The following is a 27,394-nucleotide window of genomic DNA, read 5'->3' on the forward strand; positions in this document are numbered from 1 at the left end:
TCCGCCAGTCGACAAGATCATAGAAACATAGAAAATAGGAGCAGGAGTCGGCCAGTCGGCCCCTCGAGCCTGCTCCGCCAGTTGACAAGATCATGGCTGATCTTCGCCCTCAACTCCACTTTCCTGCGCTATCCCCACATCCCTTAATATTCAAAAAAATCTATTGCTCTCTGTCTTGAATAAAATCAACCAGGGGGCAGATCTGGATTAACAAAGAGCCACTGCCTCCCCCACGGACTTCCAGAAGGTTCTGGCCTGACGTCACAGAGGAGCCGCGGGCGCGTGACGTCACGGCGACGTAATAACAGAGAGGCGGAAGTGACGGAGATCTTCCCCCCCAACCGTCTCTCTGGCTCCGTCGATCGGTGGATGTTTGTCGGGTGGGCCGGGCTGCGCCGCTGGTGAGGAAGTCCGAGTGCAGGTTGAAGTGGACGGAGTTGGGCAGGCGAGACGTAGAGGTGAGAGCGGGAGAGGGCAGCTCGGCTTTCAACTGCTCCTGATTAACTAACACCACCGTCCCCAGGATTCACCTTCCTCATCCCCCTCCCCCTCCCCCTCCCCATCCCCCCCTCCCCATTCCCCCTCCTCCCCTCTTTCCCCCGCCGCCAACCCCACTAAAACAAGACACGGCCGGCCCGCCGCCGCCGACTGGCGCATAAAAACAATGCAGACGGGAAACAAAATGGGGGAAAGCTGTGCTCTCTATATATAAAACCATGGAGCGGAGGCCTTGCGGCCCAACCGAGTGAGTGTCAGCACGTCCGGCGTTTGACGCCGAGCGTTGCTCCGTCATTTTGATTTGGTGCCGGTGAGGGAGGACAGCAGGCCCGGTGTATGTGTTGTGTCGCCGACAATAACGCCAGGCTGTTGCCCCCCCCTTGGAAATGATAAGCTGTGGTAAGACACGGCCCGGGCGGCAGACAGCAGCAGCCTCTGCTTCTCCGTGTGAGCGCCCAGATTTAACCGGCCGGCTTTGTGCTGCCGGGCTTACGGCCCTTGCGACTGACTCCACCGGTGCTTTCCAGTGTTTTTGTGATTAAATGGGGCCTCCGCTGTTGGGTTCACAAATCCCCTCTCTTCTCTCCGATAACGTAGCTAGAATAAACTCCTTTGTGTTGCTGATGCTTCCCTCCCACTTTCCATCTCTCTCCATTCTTCAACCCCCCCCCCCCCCCGCATAAGGAACCGAGGCAATCAATCAAACTGGAAAGTCATGCTTTCTCGCCTTTTGTATGGTAGAGCCTGTGCTCCCTAGATTTGTTTTTTGCAAGTAGATCTTCTAATCTTTTTCTCTATGATCATTAGTGTTAATCTGGCTTTCAAACTGGTTTTGTAATACAAGGGCATTGCCAAGTAAGTTTCTTTTGACTCTCTTACCAGTCTTGTCTCTGTCGAGTCAGCAGATGCAGTTTAGTTGTACTCCGCCAACGTTGTAAGGGATTGGCCGGGATGCCGGGGATAACTCCCCTGCTCCTCTTCGAAATAGTGCCACAGGATCTTTTACGTCCACCCGAGACGGCAGACGTAAAACTCTGTTTAACATCTCATCTGAAAGACGGCACCTCCAACAGTGCAGCACTCCCTCAGTACTGCACTGGAGTGTCAGCCTAGATTTTTTGGGCTCAAGTCTCTGGAGTGGGACCCACAACCTTCTGACTCAGGTGAGGGTGCTACCAACTGAGCCACGGCTGACACAATAGGTAACGTATTTCTATTGCGTAAGGCTTTTAAGACTGGGCCTGTTCGGTATCCAGCAGTAAACAGAGATGCAGATTTTTTTTTTTCCCCCCTGATTCACTAGTTCATAAATTTGGATTTTTTTTTTGTGTAGATAGCAGAAAGCTAGCACAAGGAGTCCCTGGGACTGTTAATAGTTGCAGAGTGCCCTCTTCTCTTTCCACCCCCCCCCCCCCCCCAACCTTCCTATCAAAAGTTTGAAAACCACAGTAGTAACAGGATACATTTCCTTATTTTATTGGAAAACAAAAAAGAGTAACAAGTATGTTGCAGCCTCTGGCTGTTGAGCTATGTGATAAGCTTATGGACTAAAACTATTTTGTTTTAATTATGTAGATGGAAAAATTGTCATAGAATTAAAGTAGGGAGTTATCTTTTATGTGAAACCCTAAGGATTGCAGGTGAGGGATTACTTTGTACAGAAAGTGCCTCCCAGGTGGCCTTTCCATTTCCTTCACAATTATGCTTTTTATAGAAATACTTGTAGCTTTGAAACAAAAGGAAATATGTAAAGAAAATTAGTATCATTTTAGTGCTGCGACTGGCATTGCCTGTTCGTTCAGCTCATCTTCACTTTACTCTGTTCAACTATAACAACAACTATATGACAGCATACTGGCCCAGATGTTGCGGTTGAGATGACTGTGAACTGGCAGCGTTCACCATCATTCCGTCTTTGAAACTGACCGCAATCTCAGGATTTGGCGCATGCGGAAATCCTGAAGTTGAGGCCTGTCATTGACCGCTTTGAAACAGGCTGCACTGTGTGCCCACATCCGTGCCCCCCCCCCCCCCACCCGAGCCGGCAATCAGTGAAATCTCGCAAATCTTTGAAACTGACAAAAACTTTGGCTCTTCTGCAGTAAGCATGCTGATAAATTCCCCGTTAAAAGTTAGACCCAATGGGATTAGGTGTAACTGGGGTTTTGACAGCATATTGATTGCTAAACAAACGTTAAGGGCCTGAAAAAGCTTACTCACTTCCTTGTCCGCTATCTGAGAATTCTGCCTTTTGATTGGCTGCTTAGTTGATGTCGCAGCAGTTCGCACAAGGGGATCCCCACTACAGTTCGTTCATTCAAATTGAAAGTCGGAAAACCTGGAGTTCTTGACGCAGGGATTGCAAGATCCTTGTGCGAAGCGTACTTCGGGGCCAGCTGCGAACGCCCTTGTTTCACTGCTGACTGCAAATTCCAGGCCAGTATTTTGTCCTTGTAGAAGACCTTGGTTCGATTTCAGTTAGGATACTGTGTCCAGTTTTGGTCATCTCACATGGTGGCTTTGCAAAGAGTGCAGAGGAGGGCCACTAGATTAATTCCCTGTCTGAAGCTGGGACTTTAAACTAGAGAGGCCAGAACTAGGTTGCTCAGTAAAAGCCCTCTGGCTCTTTCCCCCACAACTGCAATGCCTTATGCATCGCAATATATACACACTCCGCCCAAAAACCATATGATCTCCCGGTAGAGGCAAGAAACGCCAGATTAAAAAAATCTGAGAAATTCCATTCCGACCCCCCCACTTTAGGTGATCACAGCTAGTCCAGACGACTACCCTGGCCCTGATTAATGTCGTGCAGTACCTATCTTTTGCACAAGGTTACCTCTACTCCAGACAGAAACTGGTCCAGCTCTCGCCTGAAGGAATCCAGCAAATCGGCATTCACTGCACCAGCTGGCAACCTGTTGTTCCATAGGTCTGTTATTGACTGGGAAATGAACCACCTCCTGACCTCCAACTTGGTTCTGGCTTTCTACAACTTGAGATTGTGACCCCTGGTCCTCCCTAACTTATTTAGTTGAAACAAGCTATGTACACAAACACAGTCTATAACTTTAATCTTCTTAAATCTCAATCAGATTACTTCCAAGCTTATCTAAAGTGTAGAGTCCCAGCTCTTTGAGCCTATCGTGATAATTACGATGCTTCAAACTGCGATTAATCCTCTGCACCCATTCCAAAGCCACAATATCAGCCACCATTAGGAGACCAAAACTGGATACAGTATTCTAACTGAGGCCTAACCAAAGTCTTGTACAAGTACAAATGGTATGTTTTCTTAGTCAATTGTTCTACAATTCTATCCCAACACCCTATTTGCTCTAGCTATCACATCATCGCATAATTTGTGAACCTTTAGAGATCTGCACTAGAATGCTCAGATCTTTTTCTAATATTTTTCCCTGAATGTTGTACTTATGTTCAGTATGCACTTTTCTAAGTTAAACATCATTTGCCAGTTACAATACCCAACTCTTCTAGATTTACCTGTAGTAGTTGAGCATTGTCTACAGACCCGACACACTCTCAAATCTTAGTATCATCTGCAACCTTGCAGATTGTTCCTACAGCTAGATCATTAATAACAATTCTAACACCTCTTGTACATTTCCCCTTATTTCAAAACACGTATAATTGGAAGGGAAATGCTGCCAGGAGGAGCATCTCCTCTGCATAGTTATACCCCCACATGCAAGCACAGATGTATTTTTTAATTCCACTTCTGCAGCACCAATCTCTCATTCCATTTCCCACAGTGGGAAGGCTGAGCATGGTGACTGGTTGTCTTCCCAAAGCGTGGAGAATTTGAATCTCTTACTATTGGATGGTAGGGGTCTCCGTTGAAAGCTGTTTATTTAAAAAAAAAACATAGCTTGCATCTTGTATATTGTTAGCCTTATTAAGCAAATATATATGGATTCTGGTTACACCATTAGACTGCTAGCTAAATTTACCATTGTAGTTAATGCATCATGGAATTAGAAAAATTGCTAAAGTAATTATGCTGAACTGTTGTCTATTACTGTAATTAATAGACGAATAGAGACTAAAAGTTGCAAGGTTTTATTTTTTTCCCAAAGAATGAGAGGTTGTAAAATGCATGCAGGCAAGTATGGTAATTAAGCAAAAACCTTCCTTGTCAGTTCTCAAACTCCAATTCTCTCCTTTCTCATTTGCATCTGTGAAATAAAAAGGCACTCTTTTTTACTTGTTTATCCTTTTGTGTTCAATCCTGTATAAATTAAATAGAGCTGTCCCAGAAGTATTTGAGTTATCTTTTTAAAAAAAAAAAACGAACACTGAGTAACATTTCTTGCAAACAGTGTTCCATTATTCACTGCTCCCAATAGTTGATCAACTGCATTTCCTGGTAGTTATCTCTAAAAAGTGAGGTAAAACAAAATAGTTAATGTAGGATAAGTATGTTTGCTTATGTGCCCCTCTGCCAACAGACAAGGGCCTATGGCAGTGGACTTTCCTATCTTATGTAGCCAGTGGGGCATCTGAGTGCAGACCACATGGCAGTCTAGAGAGAACTGTGGCTTCAATCAAAAGTGTGAAAATCTGATCATCTGTAGTCTTTTTCCATTCTTTGCTTATTTACTTTACCGTACCGATACTGGCTTTACGTTACCATGTTTTAACTGTTTGAATTAACATTGGTTTGTATATTGGTGGTGTATGTTTTTGCATATGTGGGAGCATGCATTGCTACAATGAGTGGTATCGTTGAGGATCCGGATGTTTGGTGCTGGTCATGGAGGCGGGGAAGGAAAGAAAGAGAGAAGGAGAAGAAAAAAGGATGAGTGTGGAAGTGGGCGATGGGGATAGTTGGGTGTGAATGTTTAGAGGCTGTTTGTCAGGGTGCAGTTGAGTTCTTGTGTGGAATTTGGAGTTGTATTTTCACCACCCACCTTCTGGTTCTTATTTTTTTAATTAAAAAAATCTGTCTTTTGTGCTTACATCATCATGCCATGCATTCTGGAGTGGGGACCCAAGTTATTAAAATTCAGTCCTGATTAGCTGAAAACGGTTCGATGGCCTGTTTTCCAGCCAACTGGGAGATTGAAAATTGACGTTTGACATGGGTCTGGAGTGACTAGCTAAAGCTTTCTTTTGCAGGCCAACGTGTGAAAGCTGAAAGTGCACGATGGCTGCCTAAAAGAGTAGGTGTACTATAACAACATTTTGCATTTATATTGTACTTTATAACATGAAAAAAGACCCCATGGTGCTTCAAAATTGAGTGCAGGGAAAACAGGTGTTAAGCCAAAAAAAAGGGGAGCTAAGAAGGGGTGGCTGAAGGCTTGGTCTGAGAGGTTTTTAAAACTGAGCGAGAGGGTGAGGTTTAGGGACACTGAGTGAATAGGACCAAGGTGGCTGGTCTACCACCAATGGTTTGGCAAAAGGAAGAGAGATGCACAAATGCTAGCGTTAGAAAATTAATTATAATTTTAAGAGTTAAAACATTGTACCATTGGGTTTTGTGATTCAGATGTGCTGAGTTGATATGTTCTGAACTTTAAAGGAGCATTGTGCAATCATTTCAGCAAAATTAAGGTTAGAAAGTGGAGGGTATAAAGCTGCAACTAGCCGGGGAGAGGAACTATCATGAACTCTTTTATTTTTATATAAGCAAACTGGCTTGACTATCATTGTGTTGGTATATTAACTTGAGCTGCTTTCCAAACCCTAACTCCTGAGGAAAGGAGTATGATACTGAGTGCATCTATAAAAAGAAATGAATGAACTCTTGCTGAATAAAGTAAGAATGGTGTGCCTGGTCTGAGCTTGTACGGAATGGGCCGTCCCTTACATTCAGTTGATATTTGCTTCATTAAATATAATGTAAACTATAAATTGGGCACATTAGTTTGAGATGGTTGAGTGATGACTGTTGGGTAGAATTTGGAGCCATGTATCTCAGGAGGGCAGTGTTTGGGACGGGAAGGAAATGAGACGACAGATGACATTGCTTTATGTTGACTTTAGTTTCTACTTCATTTCTGATTTTATAAATTTTTCTCTGAAGTTTGGCTACCTACTCCATAAACTTGATACAGCCAGGTAACTTTTGTAGCTTAATATGATTGCAAGTGGAACCTATTGAGCTTGGTTTTCCTGTCCTTGTATCTAAAAATCTCCAATCTTGTAACTACTCTTGATATTTGGGACCTAAGCTGACCATCTGGTCGTGATCTTTTTCTTCTGATGGGTCCAATCTCACCAAATATTTTCCATTTAAACACTTCCGCCATCTCAGTCCTTGTCGAGTTTCCCTATTTTCTTTCCGTGGAGGCAGCGGTATGGTGACTCTTGCTTGGGCATAACAACTCCTATTTTCTCTTCCTATCTTATCCCCCTTCCACCCACCAATTGATACGCCGCTGGGGAGATTGAAACCAGTTTTTGACACCTTGGCTGAGATCAACTAGGAGCACAGATTGGGATAGAACCAAAAACCTTGCTAATTTTATATAGCACCATATCCCATGCAGCCTATTTACACACTGATCTATTGGGAGCTCAGGTGACTTCTCTGGATTACCCCATCAATTATTTTTATTTTAATGACTGATCTGGCAACCTAAAATTCCGTTTTCTTCCATTGCCTCACTGGGAAATCTTCAGTGAATGTTGCTAGAAATCTGGCCCAGTGTAATCACTAAAGTATCTTGGAGCCGAAGAATGCTACAGCCCAGGAGCAGGCAATTTGGCCCATTAAATCTGCACTGGTGGTTTACACCGCTAGCCTCCTATTCTTGCTTCCTTTGCTATTTTTCAAGCAACTGTTTAATTCCTTATTATCTTGAAGCTATATTTTTTTAAAAATCAGGTGTTCTGCAACCAGTTTATACTGTATCAAATTAAACTGCCCAGACTTTGTGGAATTCCCTGTATAAAATTTCAGTAACATTATTTTGTACCTTTTAAAATAGGCATTGTGTTGCTACTAGTAAACATGATTCTTTTTACATAGAATATACAGCACAGAAGCAGGCCATTTGGCCGAAACAGTCCATGCCGGCGTTTATGCTCTATTCGAGCCTCCTCCCATCTTTCCTCATCTGTATCACATAACCCTCTATTCCCTTCTCCCTCATGCTTATCTAGCTTCCCCTTAATTGCATCTCTACTATTCGCCTCAACTACTCCCTGTGGTAGTGAGAACCACATTCTCACCACTCTTTGGGTAAAGAAGTTTCTTCTGAATTCCCTATTGGATTTCTTGGTGACTGTCTTATAGTGATGGCCTCTAGTTTTGCTCTTCCCCACAAGTGGAAACACACTGTGTCTACTCTTATTAAAACCTTTCATAATTTTAAAGACCTGTTAGGTCACCGCGCAGCCTTTTCTTTTCAAGAGAAAAGAGACCCAGCCTGTTCATCCTTTCCTGATGGGTTTAACCTCGCAGTTTTGGTATCATCCTTGTAAATCTTTTTGCACCTGCTCCAGTGCCTCTATATCCTCTTATACTATGGCAACCAGAACTGTACGCAGGACTCAGTGTGGTCGAACCAAGGTTCGATGCAAGTTTATTTCATGCATATGGAGATTAATCCTAATATAAAGGTAGGGAACTAACAAGAACCACAAAAGAATGAAAACTACATAGAATTGCAGTTGAGAAATTGGGAATACATTTGTTTAAAACTGATTTTTAATTCATCTGAATGCAAATAAAATGAAAAGAAATGAAGTTTCAGTTGCACAGCTCTAATTTTGATGAAATTTAGCTGTGGGAACTTGATTCATTGAATATAACGTCAAGGTGGAACTTGTGATCATGATCTTAGACTTGTATTGTGGCATGAACCAGAACAAGGAATGAAATATCTTCTGCATAAAGCTCAGTTGATAAATTGATCGGTACGATCTAACTCTGGGATGTTCTTGTCCGAGAAACAATGTATTTTAGTTAATCACTTTAGCAATGTGGGGCTTCAGTTCTGAATCTTTCATCGCCTGGCAAACCTTTCTTCAAGTTTCATGCATGAAACATCTGCAGAGAACATTCTCCATACTTTAGATGTTCTCAATAGCAGTCAGACTGAGGACCAGGCTTTGCATCTACTGCACTATGGTACATACTGTACAACCAGATGAAAGTATTAGTGATGTATATTGCAGTAGAACAATTCTGGATTGGTAGCAAGACCTACAGCTGTAACAACGTAAGAAGCAAGAGTAGACCGTATGGCCCTTCAAGCTTACTCTGTCATTCAATAAGATCATGGCTGAACTTCTCCATCGACTCCACTGTCCCGCCCTATCCCCATAACCCTTGATTCCCTCCATGCCCAAAAATGTGAGTCTTCAATATACTCATCAACTGAGCATCCACTGCCATCTAGGGTAGAGAATTCCAAAGATTTATACCTTGTTGAAGACATTTCTCCTTGTATCAGCCCTAAATGGCTAACCCCTTATCCTGAGACTAAGACCCCTAGTTCTAGACTCTGCAGCTAGGGAAAACAGCCTCTCAGTATCTACCCTGTCAAGCCCTCTAAGCTGTCTGGTCTTTTTTTCAACCCCTGTGCTTCTCCACTTCTCTCCGTTTAAAAAATCTTCTCAAAACTCCTCATTTGATGAAGCTTTGGATCACCTGTGTTGCTTTGCTGTTCCTCTGTTTCCATTTATAAAGTGCATTTGGATGTTTTTAGATTCAAATCTAAAAGTGAGTAGTTGTTGGGTACCATTATAAACCAGGCTGGCTGACTGAGTGAGCAGCTTTCTTAGTGCATTCTGTCTATTTTTAAATGACTGCTGTGAATGAGATGTACTTAATCATGGGACTGTGGGGCAAACGAAGTACCAAGGATCAGTATAGAACTGCAAGACTCATTGTTCTATTTATAAAGGGTTTGCAAGAATATGTATAGGGCTATGCCAAGCTTGTCAGATAACATTTTAGAATGTAAACGCTCTGGAGCCTAATGCAAATAAAACTGATTTTGATAAATATCTAATTTTTGGGCCTATATTTTGAAGATTCAGACACTTAGTGTACTACATATATGATAGATTCCTAGTTGTGTAAATGTTCAGTGGGGCTATATGTTAAAATGTTTGTCTTATACAGGAAACTTTGTGCTATCCGGCACCGACGGGACCGAGCTGTTGCCGTTCCCTCAAAACTGCCGGACACTCCAGCGCTAATGTTGAAAGATACGGAAGCTTCTGAGCTCCGTATCTGTCAACAAACCCTGTTCAGTCCTAGCGTCTCTGTAGTTTAGCAACAGCTTCAGCAGAGCTTGACTGTTGAGGAAAATGGCACCTGATTTTTGCCGGTGACTCGAGCATTCCGGACAGTTAGCCTCCGGATAACACAAAGTTTCCTGTACATTGTTTCATCTAAAGATGCTAAATGTATCTTTTATATAGCCCAACTCCGAGAAACGAGCAAGTTATATCTGGTCCCTTCATGAGCCATGTTTACATAATTTGAACAACTTTCTATAGCATCATTTACATAACTGTCCCAGGATTTTTTACAGTGGGATCAGAGGATTTGAGTAGGAAGGAGAGTACAGTAGCCAGGAAAGTTGGCTGAAAACCTGGTTAGAGGTAGGTTTTCAGGCATTTGAAGACAGACATGGTAAAGAGAATGCGTGCCCTTTCAAAACTACCAGTTACTCCCTTCTCCAGAAACCCATCTTCACCCCCTCTGTCCTTGAAAACTACTGCCCCATCTCCAATTTTCCTTTCCTATCCACAGCCCTTGTTCTCATTCTGACCTTATTCTCACCATCACAAAGACCTGTGTAAATCATCTGCCTCTGCCCCAACTCATCTCATCTGCTGCTAAAACCCTCACTTTCAGCTCATCCAAAACTCTGCTTCCTGTATCCTATTTCCTGTACCAAGCCCTGTTCACGAATTACTCCTGTGTTTGCTATCCTTGGTTCCCCAGTCCTCCAAAGCCTCCAATTTAAAATTCTCATTGTGTTTAAATCTCTCATGGCCTCATTAGCCCCATCTCTGTAACCTCCTCCAGCCCTACAACCACCCTGAGAACTCCTTCCCTCTGGCTCTGTCCTCTTGTGCACCCCCTCTCTTTGCCCCAACATTGATGGCTGTGCTTTCAGTTGTCTCTGAACAGACCAGTGGTCCGCGCTGGGATCTTCCAAATCTATATACCCTAATACAATGCTAGGCAGTGTATTTAACTGCAGGATTTCTAGGTTTATAAATTCATTTTGGTTTTGATACAGCTGCTAGTTTAGGAACAGAAGTTGAACTGTAGTCCTCAATTCAAAGTCCCTTAATTCAATTTATCTATAGAGAAAAAAAACTAAGTTCCACTTTATCTAAATTACTTAATTCAAATTAAGGGTAAATCAGGATAATCTGTTTTAGTACAAAATACAAAAATGCAAATATCTTAAGCATTTGATTGTGACAGTTTTACTTTGATAGGAAAGTTTAAACTGCATGGTGTCTGATTCCAATTCTGTTCACAATTCACAATTCAAATCGCTTTATTGGCATGATAAGTTACATCTTATGTTGCCAAAGCATCAAAATACATTTATGGTCATTGTTTGAATTGAGATTTTCTGGACATTTTATACTGTCTAGGAGGAGATCCCACCTTGTGGCCCACTTAAGAACTAACGTCTTGTATATTCACAGAAACCACACAGTGCAGATAGAGGCCATTTCGGCCCATCGAGCCTGCACCAACACATATCCCACCCTATCCCCGTAACCCCACGTATTTAATCCCCCCAACACTAAGGGTCAATTTATCATAGCCAATCAACCTAACCCGCACATCTTTGGACTGTGGGAGGAAACCGGAGCACCCGGAGTAAACCCACGCAAACACGGGGAGAATGTGCAAACTCCACACAGACAGTCGCCCGAGGCTGGATTCGAACCCGGGTCCCTGGCGCTGTGAGGCAACAGTGCTAACCACTATGCCACCGTGCTGCCCTATTGGTAGAGTTGTATTTTTTAATGTAGCTTTGAACTAATTAACCATTTTACTGGGTAATTTTTTGTAGCAGGTTAATGAATAGCTTTTCTCTAGCCCTGAATTTTTATAAGTCATTTTCTTAAAATAGTTGGAAAATACTATGTTAAGCATTGCCGCACCTTTTTGATACAAGGCCTTGGACTCGTTTAATGGCATGTAGTTCCTATTTAAATTGCTAAATGGGATTCTGTTATCTGAAGTCGAGTCTTTCATAATTTTAAGCTTTGCATGTTTGTGGTAGATACAGAAAAGCTAATTAGAATCTGAACTGAGGATTTACTCTATTTTAAAGCTGGATTTGTTTGTGAAAACTGTTCCGCGTGTAGTGCTTTCAGCAGACTTACATTGTGTGAATCTTTGCAACAAAACTGTCAATTTAAATGATGCATTATCTACAGAACTGACAAGTGCATCTTTATTGCTTTATGATGTGTCTCTTTTGTGTGAGAATCCATTTTAACTACTCTCTATTTTCAGAAGCAAAGATGCATGACTATTGATGCTATCTGCATGCAATGCTAGGAATGTACCTACGCTTTGATCCTTGTTAACTTTCCTCATTTCCCTCAATTGGAAGTATAAAGTCCACCAGGTCACGAACATAACATTAATTATAGGGAGGATCACTATTGGGAAATGAAACTTGATCATCTTGTAGATCTTGCTCCTAGTTCTCAGTACCGAGCACTTAATCTAAATTCTGTATGAAGTTTATCATACTCTTATGGGATATTGTGAACAGGATTCAGATAAAAATGACAGCATTATCTCCACAAATAATTGTAGGAAGGCCATTCAGGCCATCTTGCCCAGCTTTCTGTGTGTGTCTCATAGATGTACCATTGCTCCTTTCACCCCATTTCACTTGCCCAGATATGTAGTTAAAATCCGTAGTGTGTCCCAAGTCTGAATAGAGAAACTGCTTCAATTTATTTTAAGTGATCTCATTTGATCCTCTCCTGTTTTTGGAAAGTATCAAAAAAACTACACTAGACTGTGACTTGGTCTTTTAATTGCTGAACAAACTTTTTATAAACTATAAAAGAATGAGCAAATAGCAGTAACGTAACCTATTTTACAGTAGATTTACTAGCTCCTCCATTAGTGGGAAAATAAGTTTGTGGCTACTTTGCTCTATAAACCTTGCCTTGCAGTTTCTTGTTTCCTTTGTTGGCAGAAGCTGTCTGGCCTGACTCAATGACGGGCTCACTCAGACTCCTCAATTTCAACAAGATAGATCGATAAATAATAAATTCAGAAAAGTAATATGAGCAAACCAGATTTGAATAAATTAAGAGCTGTCAACGAAACATTTGAATAAATTCCACGGGATGTTTGTATTTAAGTCCAGTAATTTGGCTTCTTGTGTACACAGCAAGACAAACTGACTAGAACCTAACCAGTTAAGCTGGGATGTGGTTTGAGTGAAGCTGGTTTTTAATGCTTTGTGCATGGCAGATTTAAAAAGCTAATACCATGCTAAATCTTACACAATCCCATCGCTGTATCTAACTGCTTCTTGATTGATTGCAATGCTTCTGCTTCCGCTGCTCTCACCGTGAGCCCATTTCATCATGCTTTACGTGAAGGAGGGCATCCGATATATGTCCTGAACTTGCCTTTTACCAGTTTGTACATTTGTCTTGCAGTCGAGGTTTAACTTAAAACACCAGGTATATCGTGCCTCTCTCGCATTTTGCACTCTGAGTTACTCAAGTCTTCTCTTTCACCTCCTTTCACGGGTTAAAATTCTGAATGGCCTCATAACTCAGTCCTTTGTCACTAGACATAAGCCTGTAGCTCTTTGTGCATGCTCCCCAGAGCTTGGAGGCTTCCTTTGCGGTTTGGTCAGAATTGATTTTTTTCCCCCCAACTAATCGTGAAAATAGAAGTACGTGGGGGTGGGTAGGGTGGTGGTGGTTGTATGTAGCTACTATACAGCAGTGGGGAAGCTGCAGAGTTAAACTCCATGTACTTAAATATTTTTCAGAACCCGTACAAGGCCTCTGATTGTATCAAGACAACTATAAATTACTGTTTAGCAAATTGCTAAGCTTTGCGATGTTCATCTGAGCACCTTTTTATTGCATTGCCTGATCTGAAGTTGGAAACATAGCATTGGTGAGTTTGACTAACAATACGTGTCAGTCCCGAGGCCAAATGCTTCAACATGACTTCAATTATTTGTTCTGTCACCGCAGGCCAGTTGTGCAGATCTTGTTAGGTGGTTCTCCTGTGTTTTTGGCATGATGCATAATATGGAAAAATGTTCACAAGTCTTTCAGCTACTCTTTCAGCTTCTTGACATCCGAATGCACTAAAATAGTCTATTAAAATGTTTAAATTGTGTAATTTGTATCATTGTAGGGTTTTCTATCTTGAAGAACTTGTTTGTTAAAGATGGTGGACTACTACCAAGTATTAGGAGTACACAGAAATGCGCCTCAGGACGAAATTAAAAAAGCGTAAGTCTACATTCTATAAATGCTATTTTAAACATTAAAATGGTCTGGTATTAACAATCGCAGCTTATTTTAATGGTTATTGATTCTATGCAATGATCTGTGAGGTGTTTGGAGGCACTGGAGAGGTACCACCAATGCTGCCTCCGCAAGATCCTGCAAATCCATTGGCAGGATAGGCGCACCAACGTCCGTGTTCTTGCTCAGGCCAACATCCCCAGCATCGAAGCTTTGTCCACGCTCAATCAGCTCCGATGGACGGGTCACATTGTCCGCATGCCCGATACGAGACTCCCAAAACAAGCGCTTTACTCGGAGCTCCGACACGGCAAGAGAGCTCCAGGGCAGAGGAAACGCTTCAAGGACACCCTGAAAGCCTCCTTGGAAAAAGTGTAACATCCCCATCGACACCTGGGAATCCCTGGCCCAAGACCCCACAAAGTGGAGGAGAAGCATCCGGGAAGGCGCCGAACACCTCGAGTCTCTTTGCCGGGAGCAAGTGGAAGCCAAGTGCAAGGAGCGCAGGTCAACCCAAGCACCCCACCCACCCACCCACCCCTTCAACCACCGTCTGCCCCACCTACCTACCTACCCACCCACCCCTTCAACCACCGTCTGCCCCACCTGTGACAGAGACTGTAGGTCCCACATTGGACTCATCAGTCACCTGCGAACTCGTTTTTAATGTGGAAGCAAGTCATCCTCGGTTCCGAGGGACTGCCTAAGAAGCGAAGTAGTAGTTTGGAGGCAGAAAATAGTTCCACATTTATAATAAATGTGGGAAGCTGATCTGAAATGTAAAATTTTAAAAACCTTTTTTAACTTTTTCTTTGTCTTTTTTCTCTCTCAATCGAATCTTTTGTCGTTCCTCTTTCTCCTGTACCTGATTTGACATTGAATTCACCCACTCTAATTTACACTTCCTTCATAACATAAGGACTAGAAGGAGGAGTAGACCGTACAGCCCACTGAGTCTGCTCTGCCATTCTATTAAATCATAGCTGATCTTCAACCTCAACTCCACTTTCCTGCCCTATCCCCATATCACTTGATTCCCTTAGGTAACGAGACCAAAACTGTACACAGTACTCCAGGTCTCAATTTCTTGCTGTACCTGCATGTCAACTTTCTGTGATTTGTGTACAAGGACCCCCAAATCCCTTTGGATATCAACTTTACTAGTCTCTCACCTTTTATATAAAAAAAAAAAGATTCTGCTTTTTCCAGTCTTCCTACCAAAGTGGATAGTTTCACACTCATCCACATTATACTCCATCTGCCACTTTCTAGCCCAATCACTTAACTGGTCTATATCCCTTTGCAGCCTCCTCGCAGCTTACTAGCTTTGTATTGTGCAGCTATACTCTGCCATGAGGATGGTGTCAGGGACGCTTAAGTCCATTCCAACTGACTGGCTCCTGCTGCTGTCCCACATTGCCTCGCCTGCCATTCGCCGTGACTCCACCGTGCTCTGAGATGGAAAAAATCATGGGCAACATCAACCTTCCCATTTAGGAAGACTTGGAAAAACCCACCGTGAAAGTGCTTAAAATTGTGCCGTCCATTCTGGACACAATTCCAATATTCATGCCGCTGGTATCGACCAACTATCCAGTTGGACGTAGTCATGGGACGCATGCAACATATCAGCTCCTCAACACTGACTCAACAGCAGAGGTCCCCGGCTTCGACCTTCCTCGACCGAATCTGCACAGGAATGAAGGATGCGGTCACCTGCTCCACAAGAGGGATGAACCAAAGTGTGACTGGCCATGAGCCCCAGACCATGGAACACATCACATCAACCTGCCCACTAAGATCTGTTGCGGGAGGCACCTCATTTCTCCACGTTGCATCTTAGGAGGCCATCGACTGGATAGCTAAACAAGACATCCCATTATAAGCTTTTCCTTTCATACGAAAGTAGTAGTATTGTCAGCAAACTTGGATATTCAACTTGTAAATAGCTGAGGCCCAAGCACTGATCCTTGCCACACTCTACTAGTTACATACACCCTGCCATCCTGAAAATGACCCGTTTATTCCTACTGTTTTCTGTCTGTTAGTCAATCCTCTATCCATGCTAATATTACCCCCAACACCATGAGCCCTTATCTTGTGTAACAATCTCTTGTGTGGCACCTGATCAAATGCCTTCTGAAAATTAAAATATACAGGAAACTTTGTGATATCCGGCACCGACGGGACCGAGCTGTTGCCGTCCCATCAAAACTGCCGGACAAACCAGTGCTAATGTTAAAACATACGGAAGCTTTTGAGCTCCGTATCTAGCAACAAACCCTGTTGCTTACAGCTTCTAAACAGTCGGCCGTAGCTTGCAAGCGCCTCTGTAGCTAAGCAACAGCTTTAGCTAGACCTTGCAGAGCCTGACTGGTGGGGGGAAAAAAAGCAACGAAAAGAAAAAAAACTTACTGAACCAACTACTGAATTTTGCCGGTGGCTCGAGCATTCCGGACAGTTAACCTCCGGATAAACCAAAGTTTCCTGTACTACATTCACTGGTTTCCCCCTTGTGTACCCTGCTAGTTACAACCTCAAAAAAAAAAAAAAAAAAATTCATAGATTTGTCAAACATGATTTCCTTTCATAAAACCGCATTAACTCTGTCTAATCATATTGTGATTTTTCAAGTGCCCTGTTACCACGTCCTTAATAATAGATTCTAGCATTTTCCCTATTGCTGATGTCAGGCATCTCCGTCCTTGTGCTGTTTATTTCAGAATCCTTCAATCCAATTGGTTAAGGAGTTGCTTGCTCTGTTCACTCGGATCCCAGGTGCCCTGTTCCCTCAGTGTGCCGATATCGGCTCGCACTTTCAGCAACTTGCCACAAAAAAATTAAAAACCTAAACGTACAAGGGCAAGTTTAACTAACGGCAGATGCCATTGGATGACCTGCTACAACAAATTATAACTCATACCATTTGTAAAATGCTGTGATGACATCTAGTGACTGAAAATTGCTACTGCTCATATTGTTAACCCAGAGCTGGGCTTGAGACTGGCTAAGCCTTTTAATTGCGCCACTATCTCCATTTCATTTACAGAATTGACTGTTTTCCTTCAATGGCTGTAATTTGGATTTTTCCAAGTAATATATTATAAAGCCACGCTCTTGGTGTTCTGTAAAATGCAATAGATTGTGTTCATGCAGCACTAATATTTTATAATTGGCTAAAATAGCCTGGTCCTTGGGTTACTGCAAATGTTATGCGAGGAAACATTTTCTTCTCTGGTTGGTAACTTGACTAGCGTACAGTTCCGCATGCTTCTTTAGTACCTCACTCAACTGGCTACCATTGAACCGAGATAGTGAGGGTCCTTCCACTAAACCTTACGGGAGTAACGTAACTGCCAATCTTGATCCTGTCCATGCTAGGATCAAACCATAACTCTGGTATCCAGAAGGAGTCATTGGTTGATCAAGTGGGGAGCTGTGGTATTCTTTACCTTTTTGTTTGATAGCCTGTGGTTAGAGGCCAATTGTAATACTATTTACTGTTTCCTGTTTGACCTTTTCCTGTTTCTGACCTTTTCTAAAATTAGTAAGTAGAAACTACCAGCAAGATCTTCTGTTTTTTCTAGGCGACAGGGAATACTTGTCTATATGTACGCGCATTATTGATTTGAGTGTCCTTTGCAGGGTGGCAGCGGTGGTAATGCAGGAGTAACTGTTTAGTAAGGTCCATCATTCATAAGAACCTGCTTCTAGCCTGCAGGCTATGAAATGAGTAATGGGTTTAATTTACTTGCCTTCATTCCAGGGAGGGTCCAGCAAAAAAAGATATAATTCATACCACATTGTGCAGCAAGCACTCTTTTGGTGAGCACACACAGTTCCTATAGCGAATAATCTAGAAGGCATCTGATGTGCCAAATAACGGCCTGTATCCAAGAGGTTAAAGCTTAAAACTAAAGGCTTTTATTAAGTAAGAACATGGCATCAAGTTAACACAGGGCAACCATCATTCATCACCGACCCAGCCCTTATGAGTAAGACCCAGCTCTTATAAGTAAGACTCTCCCCAATCCGGAGGATCCAGAGGGGTGGGGCTAGGGAGGAGCATTAGTGGTTACACCTGTAGAACATTCCAGACATTAACAAGTACAACAACAACAGACAATACAAATGCCAAAACAGAGCTATTTCATCACAGCATCTGACTGGAGAAAGTTTGCTTTTACTAAGCATTGTCTTGACCTGACATCAGGATGATGAACACTTTTGCATTGCTATGCTCTGAGCAGGCCTGAACATGTCCCAGTCCGGATGCATTAGTTGATTTTGCTTGAAGGTTTAACAAATGAATGTTGCTTTACCTACTATACTACAGAAATAGTATTCTTTGCCTTCATTCCCTGTATACTAGATTCCCTTCCTGCCTGGTGCCACTTGGACCTACTTTTTTGTCTTCTGTTTTTGTGCTTGGTCTCTGTTCTACTGGACAAAAAAGGGTGACACTCCAAAAGTCTTGTATGTGGCATTTAGGAAGATCACTTGATGAAAATGGCAGTGTATGACACAGAGCGCTTAAATGGTCAGGTTTTTTTTTTGATGCTGTCACTTCCTATTTGGGTGAATGTAGCAATCCATACCAATACAGGAAACTTTGTGATATCCGGCACCGACGGGACCGAGCTGTTGCTGTCCCATCAAAACTGCCGGACAAACCAGCGCTAATGTTAACATAACATAAGAAATAGGAGCAGGAGTAGGCCAATCGGCCCCTCGAGCCTGCTTCGCCATTCAATAAGGTCATGGCTGATCTGATCCTAACCGCCAATCTACTATCACAGAACCATCTCCTGAATCTAACAGAATTAGACACACGAAATAGGAGCAGGATCAGGCTACACGGCCCCTGGGCCCGCTCCGCTATCCACGGGGTCATGACTGATCCGAACCTAGACTCATGTCCAAATTCCTGCCCGCTCCCCGTAACCCTTAATTCCCTTTACTTCTAGGAAACTGTCTATTTCTGTTTTAAATTTATGGAATGATGTAGCTTCTACAGCTTTTTGGGGCAGCATATTCCATGGACCTACCACCCTCTGTGTGAAGTAGTTCCTCCTCATCTCAGTTTTGAAAGAGCAGCCCCTTATTCTAAGACTATGCCCCCTAGTTCTAGTTTCACCCATCATCGGGAACATCCTCCCCGCATCCACCCGATCCAACCCCTTCACAATCTTATATGTTTCAATAAGATCGCCTCTCATTCTTCTGAACTCCAATGAGTAGAGTCCCAATCTACTCAACCTCTCCTCATATGTCCATCCCCTCATCCCCGGGATTAACCGAGTGAACCTTCTTTGTACTGACTCGAGAGCAAGTATGTCCTTTCTTAAGTATGGACACCAAAACTGTACGCAGTATTCCAGGTGCGTTCTCACCAATACCTTATACAACTGAAGCAATACCTCCCTATTTTTATATTCTATCCCCCTAGCAATGAAAGCCAACATTCCATTGGCCTTCTTAATCACTTGCTGCACCTGCATACTAACCTTTTGAGTTTCGTGCACCAGGACCCCCAGATCCCTTTGTACTTCAGTACTTTCCAGTTTCTTGCCATTAAGATAATAACTTGCTCTACGATTTTTCCTGCCAAAGTGCATAACCTCACACTTTCCAGTATTGTATTCCATCTGCCAAATCTCTGCCCACTTACTTAGCCTGTCTATGTCCCCTTGCAGGTTTTTTATGTCCTCCTCACTCACTACTTTCCCTCCCATCTTAGTATCATCTGCAAACTTTGATATGTTACACTCGGTCCCCTCCTCCAAATCGTTAATATAGATTGTAAAGAGTTGGGGACCCAGCACTGACCCCCGCGGAACACCACTCGTTACTGATTGCCAGTCTGAGAATGAACCATTTATCCCAACTCTCTGCCTTCTGTTAGATAGCCAATCCTCTATCCATGCCAGAATATTACCCCCAATCCCGTGATTTTTTATCTTAAGCAATAATCTTTTGTGTGGCACTTTGTCAAATGCCTTTTGGAAGTCTAAATACACTACGTCCACTGGTTCCCCTTTATCCACCCTATATGTTACCTAAAGAACTCCAGCAAATTGTCAAACATGACTTCCCCTTCATAAAACCATGCTGACTTTGTCCTATTAAATTATGATTATCCAAATGTCCAGTTACTGTCTCCTTAATAATGGACTCCAAAATTTTACCTACCACAGATGTTAGGCTAACCGGTCTATAGTTTCCAGCCTTCTGTCTACTGCCCTTTTTAAATAAGGGTGTTACATTAGCAGTTTTCCAGTCTGCCGGGACCTTTGCTGAGTCCAGGGAGTTTTGGAAAATTATTACCAATGCATCCACAATCCCTACCGCCACTTCCCTCAAGACCCTAGGATGTAAGCCATCAGGTCCAGGTGATTTATCCGCCTTGAGTCCCATTATTTTACCGAGTACCACTTCCTTAGTGATTTTGATCGTGTTTAGCTTCTCCCCGCCTTTAGCCCCCTGTTTGTCCAGTGTTGGAATATTCTTAGTGTCCTCTACTGTAAAGACTGATGCAAAATATTAATTCAGTGCTTTTGAGCTCCGTATCTAGCAACAAACCCTCTAAATAGTCGGCCGTACCTTGCAAGCGTCTCTGTAGCTAAGCAACTGCTTCAGGTAGACCTTGCAGAGCTTGACTGGTGGGGGAAAAAAAAGCAATGAAAAGAAAAAAAAACCTAACTAAACGGCTCCTGATTTTTGCCGGTGGATCGAGCATTCTGGACAGTTAACCTCCGGATAAACCAAAGTTTCCTGTAGTAGGTAATGTAACATTTGAATATTTCTACCTGTTTCAGCCAAGTCATATAAAAAAAAAAATTACTAGATAAAATCTACTTACTGTTTTCGTGCTTAAAATTGTGAATGATCCAGTAATTTGAGCTATGTAATGTACATCGCACAGCAAAATGGGTATTTAGTGCTTAAATTGAATTAATCATAATTTAAATTGACATTGTTTTGAGAAGTGCGCTGTAACTTCAACTTTCTTTTGTTGAACCTAAACATAATTTGTTTTTAAACACCATACTCTCCCCTTCTGATCCCCTTGTATTACAGCAGTGATTCATGTTGGGCTACAGTTCTGCAGGTGGGGTGGTATCCCTCTGGTATCTCAACCATTTAGCCTTCATGTGAGCCTAGACAGTGTCAGTAGGCTGAGGTTACTGCCCAGCCACTTCCTCTCCTTGGATGCTAATTAGTCTCCCTTGCCACCTGGCTGAAATACATTACGAATCTATCCTAGGATGTTGGTGGAAGAATCCATTCTATGATATTCGGTGCATTTGCCAATCAGTCCGCCAGGAATTATTTTTATTTAATGCTGCGCAGCTTTCCTCTGATTGTGGTGGTTATTTCTCATCTCCACCCTGCCCTCTCCTCCCCAAATCACTAACAACCACGAAGAGCTGTAATTCTACATACCAAAATGAGACTAAATGTACCAGAGCCAGTTGTATTGCAGATTTTCCAACCGGTGACAGCGCCTCATCGTTTCAGCTTCATACTATGACCAGTGCAAAGTGAACTTTTTAAAGTTTAAAATGCTATGCTGGAGTACTTTTTTTAATGTTGGTAAAACTGGACAGTTCCATATTAACAGATTTCATTGGTGTGCTGCATAGAGCTCTCTGCACACACTCAACTGCAGTTAACTGGGCTATCCAACAATGAAATGTGTATTTTTGCAGCATCCTTGGTCAAAAGGCAAATGAACTGTTAGTAGGTTATTCCCATATATTCTAGTAAAAAAGGCTGCGATGCTAGCATGGGAGTAGTGTGGCATGCAATACAGGAAACTTTTTTTTATCCGGGACCGCCGTGGTGCCGGTTTATCAAAAAGTCCGGATTACAGAGTTATAGTTAAAAGGTACGAGAGCTCCGTACACAGCAACAAATCCAGGCTTCCCTGTTGCTTAGCAACAGCTGCAGGAACCCCGGCCACAGACCAAGCGTCCCTGTTGCTTAGCAACAAGTGCAGAAACTCCCGATTACACAGCCACAGATCCAGGAACGGCCACTAATATGAAGAAAAACTTAACTGAACCTACTCCTGAATTTTGCCGGTTAACCGAGATGTCCGGTTGTTTGGGTGCCGGTAAATCGAGAGTTTCCTGTACATTGCTTGGTGAGTAGCTTACGCATGTTGTACTACAGCAAGTCACCTACCAATGGGCTACTTTGGTTACTGTAGATTTAATAATTTTCAACCAGCTCCTATCTGCTTAAACACAGCTTTATGGAACAGTCCTAAATTTATAATTCTTCAGTGTATTCTAAAGATTTTTGTAACAATGGTGGAAAAAATGGCTGCGTAGATGGGTTGCCAGGAAATCGGATTGATTCAGGATGTCATAAAAATTATATTCTGCTATCTTGTACACTGGATTTTATTTATGAATCGGTTAGGTTTGCTGTGCACATAACCATCAAGTAGTACCATTGGCTAAGAGCTAGTATATTTTAATTCTGTATAAACCTGTACACCTTACTAAATGGTCTATAAACTCAATGGTTCATGTTTCAACTGTTTGTAAGCAAGCAAAGGTATCAATTGATGGTTGCATTTTTCAAAAGATATCGCAAGCTGGCACTGAAATGGCACCCTGATAAGAATCCTGACAACAAGGAAGAGGCTGAGTCGAAATTTAAACAACTTTCAGAAGCGTATGAAGTTCTTTCTGATTGTAAGTATTGTTCGTTCGATATGAAATACTTAATTTGAAACTTTGTGGTGTAATTCTGATTGGCTAGCTCTGCAGATAGAATCTCAATTATTGCTGTTTTGCTCAATGTCCTGGTCATTAAAAACATTTGATTTATTAACCTCAAATTATAACGACCCAAAAGGATGCTCATTACTCCTGATGAGATTGAAACTGGCTTGATGTTGCTGAATGTTGCCCTCTTGAATGAAATTAACATCCATTATAAATTATGAAATTTAAAATTTCAAACCAGAACAAAACTTCATGAAGTCTGTGTGGTTGGTGATAATGAAATAGAAATTGTCTTCATGCTCACAATGTCCCCAAGCATTAAGATTCTGATCTTCCCCAGTGCTGTTGTGTGGCAATGTTCAGCAGCAGCCAAGGACCCTTGTCCACCATCCCAAATGCAGCAGAATGAAAGAATGGTGACCCTCTGACATCTTGTATATCTCCTAATAGTTAACTTCTGAGCAACATTAATGGAGGCCTGGAACGATGGTTTGTAGCACCCCATTGAAGTAACAAATCACTGAGGGAGGTAGGCTTCTAAACATAGAAACATAGAAGATAGGAGCAGGAGTAGGCCATTCGGCCCCTCGAGCCTGCTCCACCATTCAATGCGATCATGGCTGATCATCGAAATTCAGTACCCTGTCCCTGCTTTCTCCCCATATTCCTTGATCCCCTTAGCCTTAAGAAATATATTAACTCCTTCTTGAATATATTTAATGAATTGGCCTCAACTGCCTTCTGTGGTAGAGAATTCCACAGGTTCACCATTCTCTGGGTGAAGAAATTCCTCCTCATCTCACTCCTAAATGGCTTACCCCTTATCTTTAGCTGTGATCCCTGGTTCTGGACTCCCCCGCCATCGGGAACATCCTTCCTGCATCTCGTCTGTCTAGTCCTGTTAGAATTTTATAAGTTTCAATGAGATCCCCTCTCATTCTTCTAAACTCTAGCGAATATAAGCCTAATCGACCCAATCTCTCTCCATACGTCATTCCTGCCATCCCAGGTATCAGTCTGGTGAATCTTTGCTGCACACTCTCCATGGCAAGAACATCCTTCCTCAGATAAGGCGACCAAAACTGCACACAATACTCAAGGTGTGGTCTCACCAAGGCCCTGTACAACTGCAGCAAGACACCCTTGCTCCTGTACTCGAATCCTCTCGCTATGAAGGCCAACATACCATTTGCCTTCTTAACCGCCTGCTGCACCTGCATGCTTACCTTCAGCGACTGGTGCACAAGGACACCCATGTCTTGTTGCACTTCCCCTTTCCCAATCTATTGCCGTTCAGATAATCTGCCGCCTTGTTTTTGCCACCAAAGTGGATAACCTCGCATTTATCCACATTATACTGCATCTGCCATGCATCTGCCCAATCACCCAACCTGTACAAATCATACTGGAGTTTCTCTGCATCCTCCTCACAGCACACATGCCCACCCAGCTTTGTGTCATCTGCAAACTTGGAGATATTACATCTAGTTCCCTTGTCTAGATCATTAATATAAATTGTGAATAATTGGGGCCCTAGCACCAATCCCTGCGGTACCCCACTAGTCACTGCCTGCCACTCGGAAAAAGACCCGTTTATTCCAACTCTTTGCTTCCTGTCTGCCAATCAGTTCTCTATCCAAGTCAGTACCTTACCCCCAATCCCATGTGCTTTAACTTTGCACGCTAATCTCTTATGCGGGACCTTATCAAAAGCCTTCTGAAAGTCCAAATACACCACATCCACTGGTTCTCCCTTATCTATTCTACCAGTTACATCCTCAAAAAATTCCAGTAGATTAGTCAAGCATGATTTACCTTTTGTAAATCCATGTTGACTTTGTCCGATCCTGTCACTGTTTTCCAAGTGCTCTGCTATTACATCTTTTATAATGGACTGTAGCATTTTCCCCACTACTGATGTTAGGCTTACCAGTGTATAATTCCCTGTTTTCTCTCTACCACCTTTTTTAAATAGTGGGGTTATATTAGCTACCCTCCAATCCATGGAAACTGTTCCAGAGTCTCTCGAATTTTGGAAGATGACCAGCAATGCATCTACTATTTCTAGGGCCACTTCCTTAAGTACCCTAGGATGTAGATTATCAAGCCCTGGGGATTTATCGGCCTTCAATCCCGTCAATTTCCCTAACACCATTTCCCTACAAATACTGATTTCATTCAGTTCCTCCCTCTCATTAGACCTTATGTTCCCTGACATCTCTGGGAGGTTATTTGTGTCCTCCTTTGTGAAGACAGAACCAAAGTATGTATTTAATTGGTCTGCCATTTCTTTGTTCCCCATTATAAATTCGCCTGTTTCTGACTGCAAGGGACCTACGCTTGACTTCACCAATCTTTTTCTCTTCACATATCTATAGAAGCTTTTACAGTCAGTTTTTATGTTCCCTGAAAGCTTACTCTCATACTCTCTTTCTCCCCCTTAATTAATCCCTTTGTCCTCCTTTGCTGAATCTTAAACTGCTCCCAATCCTCAGGTTTGCTGCTTTTTCTGGCCAATTTATATGTCCTCTCCTTGGATCTTATGCTATCCCTAATTTTCCTTGTTAGCCACGGTTGGGTCACCTTTTTTGTTTTATTTTTATGCCAAACAAGGATGAACAAATTCTGTAGTTCATCTATGTAATCTTTAAATGTTTGCCATTGCCTATCCACTGTCAACCCTTTAAGTAATGTTCCCCAATCCATCCTAGCCAACTTGTGCCTCATACCATCATAGTTTCCTTTATTTAAATTCAGGACCCTAGTCTCTGAGTCAGCTACTTCACTCTCCATCTTAATGAAGAACTCTATCGTATTATGATCGCTCCTCCCCAAGGGGCCTCGCACAACAAGATTGCTAATTAGTCCTTTCTCATTACATAATACCCAGTCTAAGATGGCCTGATCTCTAGTTGGTTCCTCGACATATTGGTCCAGGAAACTATCCCGTATACACTCCAGGAATTCCTCCTCCACAGTATTGTTACTAATTTGGTTAGCCCGATCTATATGTAGATTAAGACACAAAGCCTTCAGGCTTGTTTTTTTTAACGCTCTGACTTTTTAGAATTATTGTTTACTGTGGCCATGTTTGATTTACACCCTTGATTTCTTTGACTTCCACTTTTGCTTTTCTCCTTCCTGTCTTTTGCTTCTATCCTTGTTTCCCTTTCCTCTGTCTCCCTGCACAGGTTCCCAACCCCCTGACATTTTAGTTTAAACCCTCCCCAACAGCACTAGCAAACACTCCCCCTAGGACATCGGTCCCGGTCCTGCCCAGGTGCAGACCGTCCAGTTTGTACTGGTCCCACCTCCCCCAGAATCGGTTCCAATGTTCCAGGAATTTGAATCCCTCCCCCTTGCACCATTCCTCTAGCCACGTATTCATCTGAAATATCTTTCTATTTTTACTCTGACTAGCACATGGCACTGGTAGCAATCCTGAGATTTCTACCTGTGAGGTCCTACTGTTTAATTTACCTCCTAACTCCCTATATTCAGCTTTTAGGACTGAAAAGTTTGTCAGCCTGCATGTAAAAAGTAGCAGTTTGCTAGGCATTATATATGCAGGTGTTTATTGAGTGCAGGGTTGACACTCATTTTTGTGCCTCGGATTGTCACTCAATCCAGGAAGGACAACTATACTCCTGTTTTCCAACTGTCTTCAAGATGATCGCGCCAAGCTCCACACATTCTACAGTGACTTCCCTTATCCTTGATAAACAGGGTGTGGACAAGTGTAAGAAGTTACACAACACCAGGTTATAGTCCAACAGCTTTATTTGAAATCTCAAGCTTTCGGAGTGCTGCTCCTTCGTCAGGTGAAGTCACCTGACGAAGGAGCAGCGCTCCGAAAGCTTGTGATTTCAAATAAAGCTGTTGGACTATAACCTGGTGTTGTGTAACTTCTTACACCTTGATAAACATATTTATTACCTGGCCTAGGGAGAGAGCTTGATGGATATTTATTCTTGCAGTATCATCTGTTTTTGGATAGCCATATTCTTAAAATTTCATTCTATGGCTATTTCCTGGCTCATATTTAGGTTGTCAGTTGCCCACATCATCCAGCTACTTTTAGTCAGTCCCCAGCCTCACGATGCATTTTCCAACGTAGGTTTAACTGTCTTTAATTCAGCAATAAATATCAGATGAGTAAATTGGCAAGTAACTGACGACCACCTTGAAACTGGCTTAGATTTTGTCCCCTTCACCAGGTAAATGCCCTGAATTGCAGAATACTGTGTGGATACAATGTTTTTAACGGGTACAAAAAGAAAATACTGCAGATGCTGGAAATCTGAAATAAAAACAGAAAATGCTGGAGATACTCAGCAGGTCAGGCAGCATCTGTGAAGAGGGAAACAGTTAACGTTTCAGGTTGATGACCTTTTGTCAGAACTGGAAAAAAGCAGGAAATGGAACAGATTTTTAAGCAAGGGTAGGGGCTGGGAAATGGGGGAGGGGATGAAAGAACAAAAGGGAAGGCCTGTGATAGGATAGAAGGCAGGAGAAGTGAAGAGACATTGAGATATTCAAGGCAAAAGGAGATGGTAATGGGACAGGTTAAGAAACAAAGGATGGCTCTAGATGAAGTGTAAATTGCGCTGGCAGAATGAAAGACAGCTGCCATGTGGGAGAGAAGAACAGACACAAACAAAAGGTGTGGATAAAAA

The 27,394-nt window shown here is 42.5% G+C and overlaps 1 protein-coding gene across 6 annotated transcripts in view; it reads left to right on the plus strand.

The window, feature by feature from the left end:
- The first annotated feature begins 293 nt into the window (after nucleotides 1-293).
- dnajb6b (DnaJ heat shock protein family (Hsp40) member B6b) overlaps nucleotides 294-27,394 on the plus strand; it is a 179,125-nt gene continuing 152,024 nt past the window's right edge. For 2 of the 6 annotated variants that reach the window (XM_085987553.1, XM_085987549.1), the window contains exons 1-3: nucleotides 294-458; nucleotides 13,865-13,962; nucleotides 22,576-22,685. In XM_085987553.1, the coding sequence (XP_085843679.1) occupies nucleotides 13,898-13,962; nucleotides 22,576-22,685 (175 nt within the window). In that variant the 5' untranslated portion in view covers nucleotides 294-458; nucleotides 13,865-13,897. Of the gene's footprint in view, nucleotides 459-13,487; nucleotides 13,619-13,864; nucleotides 13,963-22,575; nucleotides 22,686-27,394 lie in introns of all 6 variants that reach the window. The other 4 variants (XM_085987550.1, XM_085987551.1, XM_085987552.1 and 1 more) reach the window with 4 other exon arrangements.

The sequence above is a fragment of the Somniosus microcephalus genome, chromosome 5 (genome assembly GCF_052327205.1).
Source record: "Somniosus microcephalus isolate GS21.2 chromosome 5, FLI_Smic_1.0, whole genome shotgun sequence".
In the NCBI taxonomy this organism is placed as follows: domain Eukaryota; kingdom Metazoa; phylum Chordata; class Chondrichthyes; order Squaliformes; family Somniosidae; genus Somniosus; species Somniosus microcephalus.